This window comes from Urocampus carinirostris, chromosome 15, assembly GCF_059441175.1.
Source record: "Urocampus carinirostris isolate Australia breed hairy pipefish chromosome 15, RoL_Ucar_1.0, whole genome shotgun sequence".
In the NCBI taxonomy this organism is placed as follows: domain Eukaryota; kingdom Metazoa; phylum Chordata; class Actinopteri; order Syngnathiformes; family Syngnathidae; genus Urocampus; species Urocampus carinirostris.
The window spans coordinates 10,547,181-10,565,119 of record NC_142363.1 but is presented as its reverse complement, the minus strand read 5'-3'; the positions used below and the strand labels follow the sequence as shown (position 1 = coordinate 10,565,119).

The window sequence follows — 17,939 nt, the reverse complement described above, 5'->3', positions numbered from 1 at the left end:
TTGTTCTCAAAATACTGCAAAAAAGGAGGATATGGATGAATTTACATTCAGCGCAGAGTGCGCTTACGAGAGAGAAGGCAATAGACAATATGTTCCCTACCGCTCACCAAATCAAATAGCTCTGGGTGCTTGGCTGGCGTTTTCGGGTGTTTACATTTTGTTCTGTGGGTTTTCATTAAAAAGTTTCCCAACAGTGAACATACATTGTTAAATGATCTTCCATAGTCAGGATTAAAAAGACACGTACTGCCAAACTAAGTCTGTTGGTGTAACAGTGACTGTAAACTGTGACGTTGCCCTATATATTCTGGACCCAACAAAACATTACTTACTTGCTTTGGTTTTGCATACACTATAATTGGAACAATATAGAGAATAATCGCATGGCCCAGTTATCTCCAAGCCAGATATACTCATGAAAACGATTGTTTCTGGCTTGCTGGCCAACCATTTCTGCCCCCTGCTGTGTAGATTCAAAGGATTGGGCAGTGTTTATATTAAAAAGAAATAAAGACACACAAACTACAATAAGATTGTAATTGTTTTGTTTAGTTTTCAACGAAAAACGGCCGCGCTTGTGGTTATGCATCGCTTTTCACCTGGCAGGCCATCCCTCCCGAGCACCACAACCTCTTCCTCTTTGGAGGCCAATTATTTGACTGCTAAAGTCAATGGTACTGCGAGCTACTCATGAGTTCCTCTTCTCCTCAAGGTCAAGCTGATTGGCCCAGGTTAATGGGCAGATGTGGAGCAGAGTGAACGAGGGGGAGGGGAGGAGGGGGTCAAGGACCTAGAGGCACACTCCACCTCATTTCTAAACTGCATCTCTTCACCACAAGAGCTCCTTTAACTGCAAGCGCTTTGACAAACAGGATTAACCTTGGTCGTGGTGTGCAGGGCCGAGTAGTGTAGGAGTGGGTGGCAGACAGTCTTTTAGGTATTTCATTTTTGTGTTCAAGAGGGAAGGTTACCGCATTATATTTGCCATTATGAATAGTTGTAATAATGTTGATCTAATCCATCTTATTTTCCATGGATACAAGCAGGGGGAAACTGATTCATTTTAAAAATGCTCAATAAGAAATGTACTTTGTGGCTTGCAACTTGTAACCAGCAACAACCAGTGAGGGTTTTGCATCCAAGACTCCATAAAGTTTACTTAGATGGATGTTTAGGACAGAGGAAACGTCGCTAGCATGTCCGCCTAAGTATCGAGGTGTCTTTCATGTAGTTTGAATGTTCCAAAAAAATGCATATGTTGGCTATGTTGTAGACTTGCAATTGTACAAAATCATAATTACCACTTTCTCCACCATTCTTTCCTAGTGAATAATGATGATCATCTGACACGAATGCACTCTAACATAGACTTATGCTGCTAAGTTTTCATGGTACCATATCCGCACTTTTAATGTTTACATTGGGTTATTTGGTTTTTAGGGGGGATATTTATCTGTGGATTTTGTATTTTCTTGTAGTTATTGGATTAATGGATGCTCCAAACAAAATTTTGTCTGTCTATTTGACAATGACAATAAATATTATGAATCTGAAGGTTGTGGGTGAATTTTACAAATTCATGTTTTCACTTAATTTGTAAATTTGAATTCCCAAATGATGTGAAAGTTAAAAAAAAAAAAAAGTTTTCAGGTAAGGAACACTAAGGAAATGTTTCTTAAATGTCCTCATGCTGAGGTTTTTTTTAATTGTTCCTTGCCCTCATGTCTGTTTCAGATCAGAGGATTTTGTATCGCGGTCTGTACAGCCACTTGAGACTCTGCGATTTAGGGCTATACATATGAATATGACTTGAAATTTGAATGTAATAATGCGAGTCGTTTTCAAACCAACACAATACTCAACTCTTGAGTATTTATCAAAACCAATAGCTGGACCATAACCCCTCTCTCCTCCAAAAATATTTTTTGTTAAGAAATGCTGTATTAATTTAAAAAAGTTATCTTTAAATTATCTATTAGGTATTCCTTTAAATTTAAATTTCTAGTTCTGATTGTAAGCCGGCCACTAAAGGGCAGCTGTGGATATTGACCAAAAAAACGTATGACTCAGAAACCAGTTTTCATGAATACATCTGGCTCCGACATAAAATTAACTTTTTAATGCATTTAGGCCTGGGAGTGCAAGACCGTCTTTCTACCACTAGCGGCAATAGCGCCGCAGCACTTTTATACCTTTAAGGCTAGTAAGAAGAAATGTCATTGCGATTTTCTACGTGTCTCTTCGCTATTGATATGCATCAGAATTTACATGCGAATGTGATATCTGCTTTTTACCATTTCCCGGATATTTTTCAAAGTAAGTTTGCGCAATCATGAAAAAAAAGATAAATGATGCGCATAAGGACTTTTAAGATGAATGTTTGTAGATTTTTCACATTTATTAGTGGTGGGCTATAAGGGACTGCAAGGGCTTTTCTATTGTGTTTGCTACCGGTAGGCGCTTGTTAGCTGCCCACTGTGTGTTGTTTGGCCCATTTTGCCTTGTATTATTCTCGACCGACTTCGCGTTTGTCACCATTGCTCTTGCCATTGTTGGTTCCAGGTAAACCAGGCTTCTCAATGTGTGTTTTTTGGGTCGGATAGCTTCCTGTTTTTTCGTCGAAGATCCTGCCACCTTTCGTTGATTGGGTCTTGGTTAGGCCCTCTTTGGTGGCTCTCTTAGTGTTGTTTTTGCTATTTAGCCCCTTTTTGGCTGCTCGCCCTTTGTTGTACCTTTTTTGCATCCACCTGCAACACAAGGCCAATGCATTCTGCACAAAAACTACCAAAACTTCACTCAAAACACTTGTAACCTCTTTGAGTAATTAACACGTAAAACAATATGGCAACTGGATTGCTAGGGTGCTGGTGTTTCTCTGATGACGTCATGGCTCAATATTACAGAAAAAAGTCTTGCTGTCTTTAAAAAGCATTATCTTAGAAAATAATTAGGATTTACAGATGAAATATATATCTGAATTTTATGCAAAAACAATGTGATTTTTCCTAACATTTTGTATGTTTAAGAAGTTGGGAGTACTTTTAAAGTGTTTGTTTCTTGCCCAGTTTTGGGGAGAGCCTTCTGTTAGTAGGGTATATCAGAAATACAAAGACAGGGCGGGTGGTCAAGAAGCTCTCCTGAGAGTCATCAGATCAGAGGTCAGCACTGGCAGTTGGGGGTGGGCGGAATCGCTCGAGCGTGTGTTTTCGTCTGCCTGCCTACTTATGCGCAAACGGCTGTGTGTGAGCATGTGTAAAGAGGCCCGCCACAACGGTTGGGTCAGACTGGGCACAGAATGGATCCCAGCGGACACTGGTTTTCAGCACCAGTCCCTGTGGACAGCAGGGGAGGGAAAAAAAGGAATTGTGATAAGGGTTGGTGCTGTTTGGCTGTCGTGGTCCGGTCGAAAGCGAATGAGCGGCCTAATAATGAAGAGCCATCTGAGGCCTGCATTCACCTTGAACATGGCCCACTGCCTTTGCCCTGGCCTTGGCTTTGATCCCCAAAAATGCTTGACCTCAGCTTCTCTCAAAAAGCTGTAGTCCTGCCATCTGCACATGCACGCACAAAAATGCATATGTATGTGCACGCATGTTGAGCCATATGCCTTTCTGGGTATGGTCCAGTCCAGTGCTTTAGCTACTAGCTTTGTCTTTGCATGTCCTTGTGTGTCAGTGCACAAGTGACCTGTATGCTTGGAATCTCTCAAAATGCCGTTCCAATCATATTTTGTTTGACAATTTCTTATATATTTAAAGTTTTACTTCAATTTTTTTAATATGAGCATAATTGTCCATGATCTGCTCAATCAAATAATTTTGCTCATTTAAAGAATAGTTTTTCTTAGTTTTCACACTTATTTTTCTCAATTTGGAATATTTTAAACTTGACTAAAACACACATTTAAATATAAGTTTAATAAGAAATATAACACTTATGCAAGAACAGTATTTTATTACTAGTATAAATTAGAAGAAAAACAATGTTACTTAATTTTGTGTTAATTAAAAGAATACAATAAATGGGAATTGTAGTTCAAATTTGTGTTACCAAATGTCTTTTTTTTATTACATTTCATGTTTTGCTATCCTTTCAAATCAAAGCATAATTAGTTTGAATAATTAATTTTGAAATGGTTTACCTCTAAAATTAAGATGATATACATATTATTGTCATATATTGTCTCATTATTAATGGCAGAAAACATTGCGAATATAATATATATATATGTTTATAGATTTGCAGCTCCAAACGTATGTTTTAGGTCTATTATAGCTCTTCAACATTTTAGTTTGCTGGTGTAGTGTATTGTGTCACAGCTTACCAAATTACCCCAAAAATATTTATATTTTTCCAGCTTCTGCTTTTGAAAAAATTTACCTCTTAAACTGTTATTGAATTGTCATTATTTAATATTCAACTCCCCACTTTTTTAATCAAACAGCATTTTCTAATATTCCATGTGAGATTGATATGTATGCCACGCTTGTGCCAACTACAAAAGCAGGGCTGAAATTGAGAACAATTCACTCACAAAAGCAGACACATTCACCATGTGTTCGGGATAAAAAGAAAAGAATATCTGCCAAAAACGGAGTTCCGTCCAGAGTCTGCTTTAAATGCGGTATTTGAAAGTCAGTGTACTTTGTTGGCAGCACCCATTAAGAGCATGAGATGCAGCACAATAGACAAAGACATTTATTTTTGAGGTATAAATGACGATACAAAATTACCACTCAAACCAGTTGTAACCAATCTATCACTTTGTCCCCAATGTCTTATTGTGTGTCTACAACAAAAAATACTACTACAGAAATACTACAAAATAACCAGAAAATTAAATATTAGTGCTTTAATAACAGGGAGCCCATATATTATTTTGCTTTCATTCTGAAGAGCAAACAAATACTATAGAAATACTACAAAAATGCTACTACAGTAATACTGTTATACATATAGAAATACAGCAAAACTACAACTACAGTAATATTACAAAAATCTATCTACCTACCCTGAACATATCCCTTGAGAGGGGTCAAGTCAAGTCAAGTCAAGTCATTTTTATTTGTATAGCCCTAAATCACGAAGAGTCTCAAAGGGCTTCACAGATTGTTACACTATATTACACAAACTATTTTCAACCGACAAGGAGTAGGTTATTCGTATGCAATGGAGTAGAAGTGAGTTTTAAGTTTAGATTTAAACATTTCCACTGAGGTTGCAGATCGAATCTCAGGGGGAAGAGCATTCCACAGCACCGGTGCCCGGATGGAGAACGCTCTCGAACCAGCAGAAGACTTCTTTGCTCTCGGGATCATCAGAAGACCAGCACTCTCAGATCGTAGGCTTCGGACCGGGACATAGTGGCAGATCAGATCTGAAAGATAAGAGGGAGCAAGTCCATGTATGATTTTGTACAATACTAAGAGAACTTTGAAGTCACATCTTTGGCTAACTGGGAGCCAATGCAGGTTAGCCATAATCGGTGTTATGTGATCGTACTTTTTTGTCCTAGTTAAAAGCCTCGCTGCGGCATTTTGTACTAGCTGAAGAGACTTGATTCTGGACTTCGGGAGACCGGAGAGTAGTGCATTGCAGTAATCGAGACGGGAGGTAACAAATGCATGAATTATTGTTTCCGCATCAGACTGAGACAGTATTGAACGGATTTTAGCAATGTTGCGAAGATGGAAGAAGGCAGTTCTAGTAATTTGCTTTACATGCATCTCAAAGGATAGATCAGGGTCAAATATGACACCTAAATTTTTAACTGAGTCACTCTGTGTGATGTGACCGACAGCAAGACAAACACGTACAAAAACAAAGAAAATAAAAAAGGGAAAAAGTAGCAAAAAACACACAAACATTTTTGGACCATGGCCAACCCAAATGCCCAAACACCTAAACAAGTTGAGCACCTCGGCACCCAAGTTTGTCATGCTTTCGTCCCTCAAGATGAAACGGGACACAAGAAAGCGGCCATGTCACTCGGGTCAGGGTGACACAACACACTCTTCTGTTCAATAGCAGGGCCCAACAGCTTTCACTGGTTTACCCCTGCCGCATCATACAGGTGCTCTGCCCATCCCTTAAAACACGTCTAAACATCCCACTCTCCTTTTACAACACCTCTCCACTCATTCCTATCACCAACAAGAGCTCTAACTTCCACTATATTTAGACCTCTTTCCTGCAGTGCACTCATAACACCATCCATCCACGTCAATCGCGGCCTTCCTCTCGGTCTCCTCTTATTTACTTCTGCTCTGTAGATCCTCTTCAAAATTTGCTCCTCATCCATCCTCTCTGTGTCCAAACCAACCGAGTACTCTCTTATCCACATACTTGCTTAGTTCCTCTACTCCTCCAGTTCTAAATAAGTAAATACTAAATAAATACTACAAAAGTACCACTATGTAAATACTAAATGTTTCCAAAACGGTACAGAAATACTCGAATAATACTACTATGGAAATACTTCAAAAATATTACTACATTAATACTATTATACAAAAATACTACTACCCAAATATTATGACAGAAATATTACGACAGATATACTACAAAACTAAATATTTAATTTTGTGCTTAAAACAAAGACCGAATATATCATTTTGCCTTAGTTGTAAACAGTTTAAAACCAATTCAATAAAACTAATTTATTTAAAAACAATTATGAAAGACTATAACCTGTAGATGACTATGTATATTTAGTCATAACTGAAAAAATTAGGATAGTCCCCTTGGTCAAATTTCTAACTCAATGGGGCTCTCGACTTCAAATAGTTGCCCACTCTCAACTTAAACTTTTATTAAAATGATATGATCTTTATATTTTTTAATCACATATCATTTTCTAGGGGACCATGAATTTCATGCCGTTGACATGGATATAATCTTCTTATTGCTGTGCTGGATGGTTCCCTTGATTGATTTCTCCTTGTTACTGCGGGTAGACAGCAGCAACCGTGTATATACAGGGGGACAAGCCGTACCACTGGCTCAGTAATTAGAGTTAAACAGAAAGAGGAGGCAGCATGCAAGCCAACAAGAGCCAAAGCGCAAAAGAAGACGAGATTACCCCTTACTGTGCACCAGCACTGATTTTTCTACAGCAGTTTTTTTGTTTTTGTTTTTCCTGCAGAAAGCACTGTCCATTTCCTTAAGTGAAGTACTGATGATTCTCATGTTCACTCTTTTGGAAAACATCTTTTGTTAATCATCCTTTCTCCTACTCGCGTCTTTTAACGATTTCATTTTGCTAAACGTTCTTTCGCAATCTTCCCCACTTGTGGAAGCGAGACGGAGGGCAGCGGAGGTAAGCGTCGGAAAGGAGGCATGTGTCCGAGTGAGGAAAGCGCCCGCTCCAGCTGGAGTCAATATTTGCTTACGGAATCTCAATAACAGGCCTGCAGTCATCTACATCACTGATAATGGACGGCCATATGGCTCTGTTGACCCACAAGGTTTTTCGTCTTTTTCCTCATCTTCCTTTCCCCGGCTTCCCTCTCGACTTCTTTCGTTTCTTTTCATTTACTCCTTCCTTCGTGTGTGTTTGTCTTCCACTTATCACTGAAATGGACACATTGCGCACACTTAAAGCGACATCATTTCTCTCCTTTCGTCAGAGGCGAAATCCTCCACCACAAAGAGTTGTTAACTGGGTTACCACGGCAGTAGTGCCGGCCTGGAATGCCTGCTCTGTCCTTTTTTTCCCCTCACCTCTGGTGATGCGTTCAAAGCCCTATACTAATGCAAAGATAAATGTTGACAAAATAGATTTAATATTTTTTCGTTTAGATAGACAGGGTTTCTATGGGTGCTTTAAATCCTTAAAGAATACTTGAATTTCAATGTTTTGTTTTTAAGGATGGAACATTGCTTGAATTTTTGGGGGAAGTGCTGGTAAACGCTTTAAATTGTTGCCATGTCTCTCGCCAGTCTAAAAAAAGGCTGCTTAAAAATGACACTGACAGTGCTCTTTGGTGTCCTCGTTTTTTTCATTGCATTTTTTCCTCCCTTGTGAGTAACGGCAGCTGGCATTAGATTGTTTGGCATTGTCATTTGTGGTATCATCGCCTCAAAGCGTGCTGTTGTTGGTTAAATCATTCATGTATTTAGTGAAGTGAAAAACGGCATCCCTGAAAAACACATGAAATTTAAAAATTTACAGATCTACATAAAAAAAATTGTAAATTACAAAACAATAGAAGCTTTTTACACATTGAACAGCTTTTAAATAAAAATAAAAAAACACACGGGATCACTGAAAGTGCAAAACAATAAGATACAAATTAGAAATATTAAATCTTCAGTGCTTTTAATAAACGACAAAATTAAAAAAAAAAAAACTATTTAAAATTCTATTTAAACAAATTTAGACACATATACTAAGAAAAACATTAATATATACATTAAAATATGTCAGAAAAAAGCAAAAGATCAGCAGTCTCTATGGAAGATTGAATTCACGCTGGTTTGGAGCCATCTATATCATTAAATTAAATCCAAATTTGGATTATTTTCCTGCTTTATATAGATACAATACTTTCTTTTTCGTCCTCGGTATTGAACTCCATTTTTACCCTACACTTATAGAGCCCTTTTCATGTTTGTAAAAAAGTGGACGTAGACAGGCTGCGTGCACACTATACAGACAGAACAGCGGAATTTATGTCGATTTATACCAGCCCATTGACATAAAATAATACTTCGTCGTACATTGTAAAATAAGCACAAAGAATGTGCTAGCAACAAGATAGCGAATTTATTTTAGTGATCAAAGTATAAACAAAAAAAACCTTCTTGTGATCAGCGCCAAAGGTTTTCTTTTAATGATACTGGAAAATTTGGAAAATTGGCTTTGATATTAAAAAAAAAAATCCTTTAAAAGTTTAAATCTGGCCATGAATAAGGAAAACAAACCTTGGATCAAACAAAATTTGGAAGGTAGTGGGCTTTGTCTCAACTTTGAGCAGCTTGTAAAGTTGTAAAATTTACTCATCAAATGACAAACTCTTAGGTTACCATTATATATTTTGCGATGGTTTCATTTTGCAATAATTAATCACTGAAGTGACGGCAGAACGGTGTAGCTTCAAAGCGACATTGTGTTTTATTTAGCGCCTCCATAGGTAAAAAGGATGCTTTATGAAAGCAAAAACAATTTTAATTTCCATGATAAGCAAAAATACATGAACTATCATTTAAACATGCAGACTTTCAAATACTGGTAGGTTAATAAATGTGTGTTTGTTTTACAAAACATGAGGCTAAGCCAGAGGGTGCTGGCATGATTGTCCCACATCTTGCCGCTCAGGGTACTCTCAAAAATCATGTGAAGGACTGTGAAAAAATAATAGAAAATGGCGGAGTTCAGTTGCTTTGAGTAGTTTATATTGCCTCTTGTGCTTTATAGCATTCTTTATTTTTTGTCCTACTACACTAGATAGCAACATATAGTGGTCAAATATTCCAGTTTCCCTTTAAGTATCCTTAACTTGGCAAAATGAGACCTCCTTAATTTATGAAAATGATCTGCAATATCAGATAGTTTTGCCAATTTTAAGGTTTAGTTTTATTACTTTACTGGAGAAAGTATAAAAAAAACTTTAAAGTTATTGGTCAACATTTCTGCCAATGGGGGGAGTGTTTTTAAGGAGAATTTACAGTGTATTGAATATAAACTGCAAAAAAATCAACTCAGATCGGATATTTTGCTAATTTTTAGTACTCTTTTTCTATATTACTGTATTTTTCTCTAATTATTGAGAAAAAATACCTTAGAATTAGTTCTATTGTTTTTTTTTTCTTAAACGAATCCATTTTATTAACATGGTAAAATCTTTATTTAAATTAGAAAAATTTGACTACGATATCAAATAATTTTGGCCATTTTAAGTATTGATATTCTTATCTGACTAACAAAATAATGATATATACAAGAAAAATAATTAAATGTGTGGTAACTCATTATTACTTTTCTTGTTTCACTCAAATGATTAATTCTAAAAAAGAAAATTATTTTAATTATTTTCTTGAGAAGTTTGAAATGAGAAGTTTTATTCCCTTTGTTTCTTAAATACACAAGTACAAGACAAAGATTTTTTATCAATGTAGTTTATTCAAATCAAAATCAAATCAATCTAATCTAAATTTAATCTAAACAACTTTGTAAATCCCAAATGTTCGTGTTAGTATACATCAGGGGTCGGGAACCTTTTTGACTCAAAGAGCCATAAAAGCAAAAAATATTAATTTTATTTTGGGAAAGAGCCACACCATATATTATGAGACAAATTTACTAAATTGCTAAACCGGCGCCCCAGACAAAGGCTTAGTCTTCAGCACATTTATTTTTGATGATTTGATAAAAATTATGAAAAGAGAATAATGCTAGAGCCCATGTCCCAAATTCAACAAAAAGACCACTTTAAACTTGTCTCTTTCTTGCAATTACTCAAGATCGGTTAAACTCCTTTTGACCCTTTTTTTCATACACATTGGTTTCAAAACCAGATGCAAGCATTTATTTTGTAAAAACGTCACAACATTCTGAGAATAGGGAGCCTTATGTGCTTACCTTTGGCGAGAGATGGGAGGGAATGCTTGTACTTTTTGCATAGCTCCACCCATCCCTCCCACTCACCCAATCAAATGACTAAGTTCTCTTCCGGTGTTTTGGCGTATTTACAGTTCTGTGGATTCATCATAAAGTATCTGAACACTGAACACAGATTATATAGTGAACTTTTAAATAAAGGATTCTTTAGCGTTGTACAGCCAAAACGAGTTTTTTTCCCCATTTTTTTTTGCGTGACACCTTGACTGTAAATTGTAGTGAAAAACGTGCCCTATATATACTGCGAAGTGTTACCTTTATATTTAGCTTTGGTTTGACTTTACAAGTACCTGAATAGGATAGACAAATCCGGTTTTGAACAAGATGGAGAAATTTTGCATGCAATCAAATTGGTCTCTGAGCCACAGATACTCATAGAAAGAGCCATATATGGCTCGCGAGCCATAGGTTCCCGACCCCTGGTATACATGTTTGTATGTGATATATAGGCTTCCTGAAAATTTACTTAGTTGTACTTTAGGCCTTCGTGAGTGTCCCTAGCTAAGTTTAGTGTCAAGGGCGGCAGTAGCTCAGGAGGTAGAGCGATCGTTTTAGGATTAAGGGATCCCAGGCTTGTCCGTGTTACATGTCGAAGTGTCCTTGGGTAAGACACTGAACCCCCAATAAGCAGGTTAGCGCCTTACATGGCTGCACAGATCACGGCCATATTGGGAAATGTGAAGCACAATGTAAAGCGCTTTGGGAAGTTGTTGACTTGAAAAGCGCTATAGAAATGCAGATCATTTCATTTCATTTCAAGGCACCAACCAATATATACCCCAAAAAAATATAAACATTTGCATTTGTGGGGTCTCTAGTGCCCCTCAGTTAACCAAGCAGGTACTGCTGCTCACGACCACTAACCACTCAATATAGCAGAATGCAATCATCTGTCGGTAGACAATTTTGCATGAAAAATTTAAAATGATAAGGGGTTTTTTGCACATATTATAGGTCTATGTTTCCTAAATGAAAAATTGCCAGAAGAAAACCCATTTTTGCTGTAAAAGTCAAGAGCTTTATCAATGTACTTTTTGAACCATAGATGCGAAAAGCATAATTGACATCACTGTTCAGAACAGTAAATGTCCACTCACACATGTGAGCAGGTTATTCACATTATTTAATTTTGACTTCAAATTCTCTCCTGATCTCAACTTCGTCCTCCGTTTGTCTTTATTTCCCCCCCGTCCGTCCTTGTGAGCAGCTTGGCCATCTTAACCGTTGGAGTGTCCCGGCTCAGCTGCCCGTCAAGCCCACTTTGCCATGCTTCCCTCAAAGCCATTGGTCACGGCTGCCTTGGCCCCTATTGTGGCGGCATGTGCCCGCAGCAGGCCTCCTGCCCACTTACCGTCTCGTCCTATCTAACCAACCCAGACCGGAGCTTCTCGGTCCTGTCCAACACATCTCGGCTCAACCTGGCTCCTCCTCGGCTTTAGCTGCCCCATGCTGGGCTATCTTAATAGAAATGGGGGTCGAAGGGGCCGGTTAGCTGTTTTATGTATGGTAGTGAAAAGTGATTGTATAAACAGGTTGTCCCAAAAATATTTTAGCGGCTGATAAGTCAATCACAATATTTTCCAGACTATAAGGCACACCTAAAAACCCCAAAATGGCTAGAAACTTGAAAGTGTGCCTCACAACTCGGTGCACCTTATATAGCGCGGAATACGGTAGATAATATTAGAAATGCATACAGCATAGGTGTGCTTTACCACACGAGGTTTTACAGTATACTACAGCATTTAAGCATTTTTTTGATCAATTGAAAATCTACGCTGACTCAAAGCACAATACATTATATACAGCTCGGTGGTGGTAGTCAGGGCGCTGACACTTCACCACCAGTATTACAGACGACAGTGCCAGATATACTTATTTGCATAGTGCATTCTGATAGGTTAAACAGTCTCTCCACTTTTCCACCTGTGCGCCAGTAAAGTTAAAAAAAAAACAGAGACAGTAAATAGTAAGTCTTTCAACAAAATACTATGCAAGCTCTTTTATTTACTTATACATATCAAACCAACATTATTTATGCACAGGTAATGAAGTGGAGAGACTATTTAACCTATCAGAATGCAGAACAAAATGCACGAGCAAATCAGTGTTTCTGGAATCTAAGTAAAACTAGTGTAAAAATAAGATGAGCTAAAATGCCTTCTCGTGTGTTACATGTACCACTGGTTGGTCAAGTGGTAAATTATCAACGCTCTCACCACCGCAACCTGGGGTCTGATCCCGTTGCATATATTGCTGTGCAAATTTGCTCGTATGTATGAAAACTATCTGACAAAAGACTTTTTTTGGGGTGCGCCTTATAACTCCGTGCACCTTGCAGGGCTGGAAATATGGTAATTTGAGCGTGGCCTCATCAGTCCACGCAATCTTTGTGGAAAAGTTTGCATCTTTGTTGCATCATTCCAAGTACCTTTTGCAATTTTGTGCTCGTTGGTCTGGATCATTGTCATTATGCGAATGGACTGTTCTTGGAATGTAACTTCTCCATTAACAACGTTTCATGATGAAATCGACAAATTATTTTGAAATGCCTACCAAATGCCTGGCATTGACTATCTTGTATTTCGTTGAAATGTTTCCAGTGATATTTCTTCATGAGTAGGGCTTGTCGTTGCACAAGGGCTTTCATAATGCTTCTCATGGACAATGAATAATTCCATCAGCTTCAAACATATCTATAATTCGAGCAATGGTATCTCATGTTGGTGATCCTTTGTTAAACGTCTCCTAAATTGTCTTTGCAAACCTACTGCGTTTTCATACTTGCAGTAGAATTTTGGAATAACTTTGTTCGAGTCCGGCTGCCATAGCTCTGTTCTAGAATTGAAGTTTAGAAAGAAAGGATAAATAATTGAGTTCTCAGCTACTAAAATGTGAAACCAATTTTGAAACCAATGTATCTAGTCAGCTGCAGAAACAGGCTGGGAAACAGATTTTGGTGACAATAATCAGCCATCGATGCTGCCATCAGAAAGACATTTTGACTTGCGTTGTTTCTTTCAGCATATTTTACCCAATGCCGGCATCCATTCCACAACAGATTTGGCACGCCTCATCCTCAATCATGACATGATAATAGCCGTCGGACTGTTTTTTCCAGCCTCACCCGCCGCTATTTCGCAGCCCCATTTATTTATTTGGACCGTTCCCGTCATTTTCATTCCGGCCAACCAACCCCTCGCTTTACTGGCCTCCGGTGCATGCTCCTCTCGCTACTTGTCACTCAGAATTTCAAATGACTTCAATTTTCCCCCTGATGACACTGAGGGAAGCAGCAAGCAGCATGTCAGAGATGTTCATCATCCACACGGAGCCTGCTGCTGGCGTTCTATCAGGGACACGGAGGGAAGATTGTTCGTAGCAGCGGCGTTTATTTCACCAGGTTATGACTCAGTCTGCATTTCTATAGTAGTTAGCAATAATTCAAACGCGTTGTTCAATAGCAGCCTTTGAAAAATGTGTTGAAAATGGTTATATACTTTGACGGGCTCAGTTTTCCTACTTGAGTCCATGTTTCGGTGTGTATATCCCACCAGTTGAGTTAAGGTGTCCAACGTGCAGCCCTGGGACAATTTGCATCCCACATATTTCGGGAGCACTGCACCATAAACTTATAGACTTTTGGTCTAAAAAATGTTTTATACATCAAAAATATTTTTTTAAAACCAAAGTCATTTACAAACTACAGTAATCACTTGTTTTTGGAGGGGTTACGTTCCAAAAAGAACCTGTGATAGGCATGCATCACCTTACAATTTTAGGGGGGGTGGGGGTGCGTTTGGGGAGTCCTATTGTAAAACTTGCAGGTTTTGTAGGGTTTATAGTGTTTTGGTATAATTTGGGTTCAGTCAAACTCAGAAGTAATATTTTTTTCATGGGATACTTTAGAATAAAACAACCGTGTTTTTGTGTTTGAATAAGCTTTTTTGGGGAGTTGTTTTTAATAAAAGTGAAACCATTTTGGGTTGTTTGCACAGTGCAAATTTGAGGGGGTCGCTTAAATCACAATTGGCATTTTTGTTACTTAAATTTTAATCCAATTGACCTTTTTTGAAGGGTGGGGTTTCCAAAGAAATAAACCAATTTTGGGGGATACTTTTTGTTCATAAAACAAAGGAAATGTTCTAAAAAATAATGCGAGCTGTGGGTTAATCTCACTCCCGTGACAAATTGGGTTATTTGAGAACCACAGCTCTATTACTATGGATAGGCTGAACTGAAACAGCATATACATTTTTTGGATCCAATTTTTTTTGCTAGTAATTATACAGCAGTGGTATGTTTATAGTTTAGTAGACACTCAAAATCAGGAGAGAAGACATCAATGAATTTTGAATTTCCAAAGAGAACAGAAGATGACTGTACAAAAACGCTCACAATGCCAAATCTGTTCTGTAGGTCCCATGAGCCCAATATTTCCATTAGATCTCCCAGGTAACAAAAAGCTGATCCGCCCTAAATGTTGTATGGTTAAAAAAGTCGATATTTTGGTGCTACTCTTGTTCCCAGTTTCCATTCATGTACTGTGGGCACCTGTCTGATCAGTTTAAAGTTTAGTAGACACCCAAAATGAGAGACGACATCAACGGATTTTGAACTTGCAAAAATAACTGGTGAAGACCCAAACCTCAGATAAAAAATTCCAACCTGTTTTAAAAGCCCTCCCCTGATCCCTTTTTTTCTTGTAAATCTCAAAGTTACAAAAGCAGATCTTCCCAAAGGGGTCTGGGATTCAAAGAGGCCCAACATTATTGGACAATAGTGACAGTGATTTAAACGGTGCATAATATTAAAAAAAAAGAAAACAACAGTGAGGAATAATAGTCAAATAACGGACAACAGTTGGTGAAAAATGGTCAAAATTACAAACCCTAGGATCCTATGCAATCTCCTTTGCAGGTGTCCAAGGTCAAAAAAGGCAAAATAAACTTAAACAATTTTACAATTCATTGATTTTTTTTTTCTTACCCATCAAAAAATGTTGGGGAGGGGGGTGTTTTTTATGTTTTGGTATTTTCCTTAATGAGTTTTAACCAGCTATGAAGAGAGGGCGCTTTACCTGGAAGCCATCGTCCAAAATCACAGAGAAGTCATGACGTTCGAAGACTTTGCCTCGCAGGTGTTCTCCCCCTCCCCAGGCTACCCATCGAGCGGGACAGGTGAGCAGAAGCCGTTTGCTTACATTCAGCATCCTCGTTTTGGCCCCTTGTTTTCCAATCCACGGCGTTTACACTCCCCCTTTATCATCGTTATCCGCCTCCTCTCTTCCAAATTGATCGCAGCAGGAGGAAGCCACCTGCCTGCACTCATCTTTCCCATCTTTTCTCTCCTTCCACCTTTCCTATTGAAACAAAACAACAGGCCTGGCTCTACCGTCTTCAAAGACATGCTCCTCTAGCTACTCTGTGCAATGTCTTCCCCATGAATATAAGCAGCTCTGTTAAACAGCTCTGACTGATTGTGCGTGTGCATGTACGTGCATTTCGCCCATAGATCATTCACACACACTTAATGGATCCATCCGGCAAACAGCAGCTCACGGATGTCAGCACAGTACTCTTATCACTTCATGATGAAAAGAATCCAAAGCGTGCCTTATCTTGTTCTTCCTACTTGGAGCAGCCCTGATCGATCTGCAGCTGCAAAAAAATCAATTCGGAATTGCGCTTTTTCTCCTCCATTTAATCTCGATGCCTGTTCTGGAGGCAAAGCATAATACAATAGAATGCCATAGACACCGTGTTTTTTTTTTTTTTTACAAGATTCGTAACATTTAGAATTAAGTGACAGGTGATGTAGTTTCTTCTAAGTAATTGAAAATTGTGATTTATCATTTATCTAACTTAACTACAAATAAATTATAGATAGTCTCAATTGGCAGATAATTCCACTTTTGTCCTGCCTGATTAATTTATTTGCTTATTTTTCAAAAACCTTTTGTAAGTTTTTTTTTTATATATGTCAGTTTTCTTGTTCTTATGCTTCATTGTAAATTGATTTTCCAGTAGAGTAAGAACATGAATACCTCAAACGTTGTGGCCGAAAAAATGGAAGATGTGATCTTTTTTATCAGCTAGACTGAAAAAAATAATCTTGTTCCATTTGAACACAATTTTCCCTTTTTTAAGTATTATCTAAATTAATTTCAACTTTGTATTTTTTAATAATTTTGATACTTTTTGTTATTCCTATTTTAGTATATTTTTGCCTAATTTCTCCAGGTGATTTTTCTCTATAAATTACTATGTTTTGGACCTATTTTTGTCATATGTATGGATATAAATCTAGTAGAATAAGAAAACAAATACTTTGTATCTTAAATAATAAAAAATATGACCTATTTTATGCGAAAATACAGCAAAAATAAACCAGTTCAATTTAACCATAATTTGCTGTGTTTTTTAAGATTATTTCACTTATTTTTCCTGAATTTTAACATAAGCTCATTCTTAGTCCATTCTTTTTTTTAAACTTACTTTCCCGGATGATTTTTTTTCCATTTGAGTATTTTATTTTTTATTATGTTTTGGACTGAGTTTTGTTATAACCTAATGTTTTAAAAAAATACGAATCTATTAAGATATGAAAAACTATACTTAAGATTCTGTGTTTTAAAAAATGGAACAATATGGCCTATTTTACGTTACTACACTGCAAAACTGACCTTGTCCAACCATTTTCTCTGTTTTAAAGGGACAGTGTGTATTATTTAGCACCTCCTCCTCGTAAGAGAAAACATCAATTAAAAAACAAATTTGATTTGAATAATAAGCAGATTACATAAACGTTTGTATGAACTTTTTTTTTTTTGAATACTCAAAGGTTGACCAGTTGCATTTATTTTACATAAAATGAGCCTTATCCAGAGAGAGCTGATATAACTGTCAGCCATTTTTCTGCTACAGGTGCTCGAAAAAACAAAAATCTCACGAAAGACTGAATTAAAAATAAAATTTGAAGAAAAGTGTTGGACACTAAAGAGTCTCCGTTGCCTGTGTTCCTTCTTAAGCTTTTTGCGTGATTTGGGGGGTTTTGTTCTCTGTTCTGCCTATTTTACAATATCTTAACTTAAACTCCCAAATATGTTTGCCCATCTACGTATTTCAAAGGGAAATATGTATTATTTGACTACTAGGTGTAGCTACAGTATGTCACAAAAGTGAGTACACCCCTCACATTTCGACAGAGATTTTATTAAAAATGTTAATACATCACTGATGAAACATTTCTTTGACACAATGAAAAGAAGTATGTAAACAAAGACCATCGCTTACTGGAAAGATACCCTATGCTTTGA

At 37.4% G+C, this 17,939-nt stretch overlaps 1 protein-coding gene across 3 annotated transcripts in view; it reads left to right on the top strand.

The window, feature by feature from the left end:
* ralgapa2 (Ral GTPase activating protein catalytic subunit alpha 2) overlaps positions 1-17,939 on the top strand; it is a 180,868-nt gene that overhangs the window by 149,575 nt on the left and 13,354 nt on the right. For all 3 annotated transcript variants that reach the window (XM_088353749.1, XM_088353751.1, XM_088353748.1), the window contains one exon: positions 15,680-15,801. In XM_088353749.1, the coding sequence (XP_088209875.1) occupies positions 15,680-15,801 (122 nt within the window). The remainder of the gene's footprint in view (positions 1-15,679; positions 15,802-17,939) is intronic.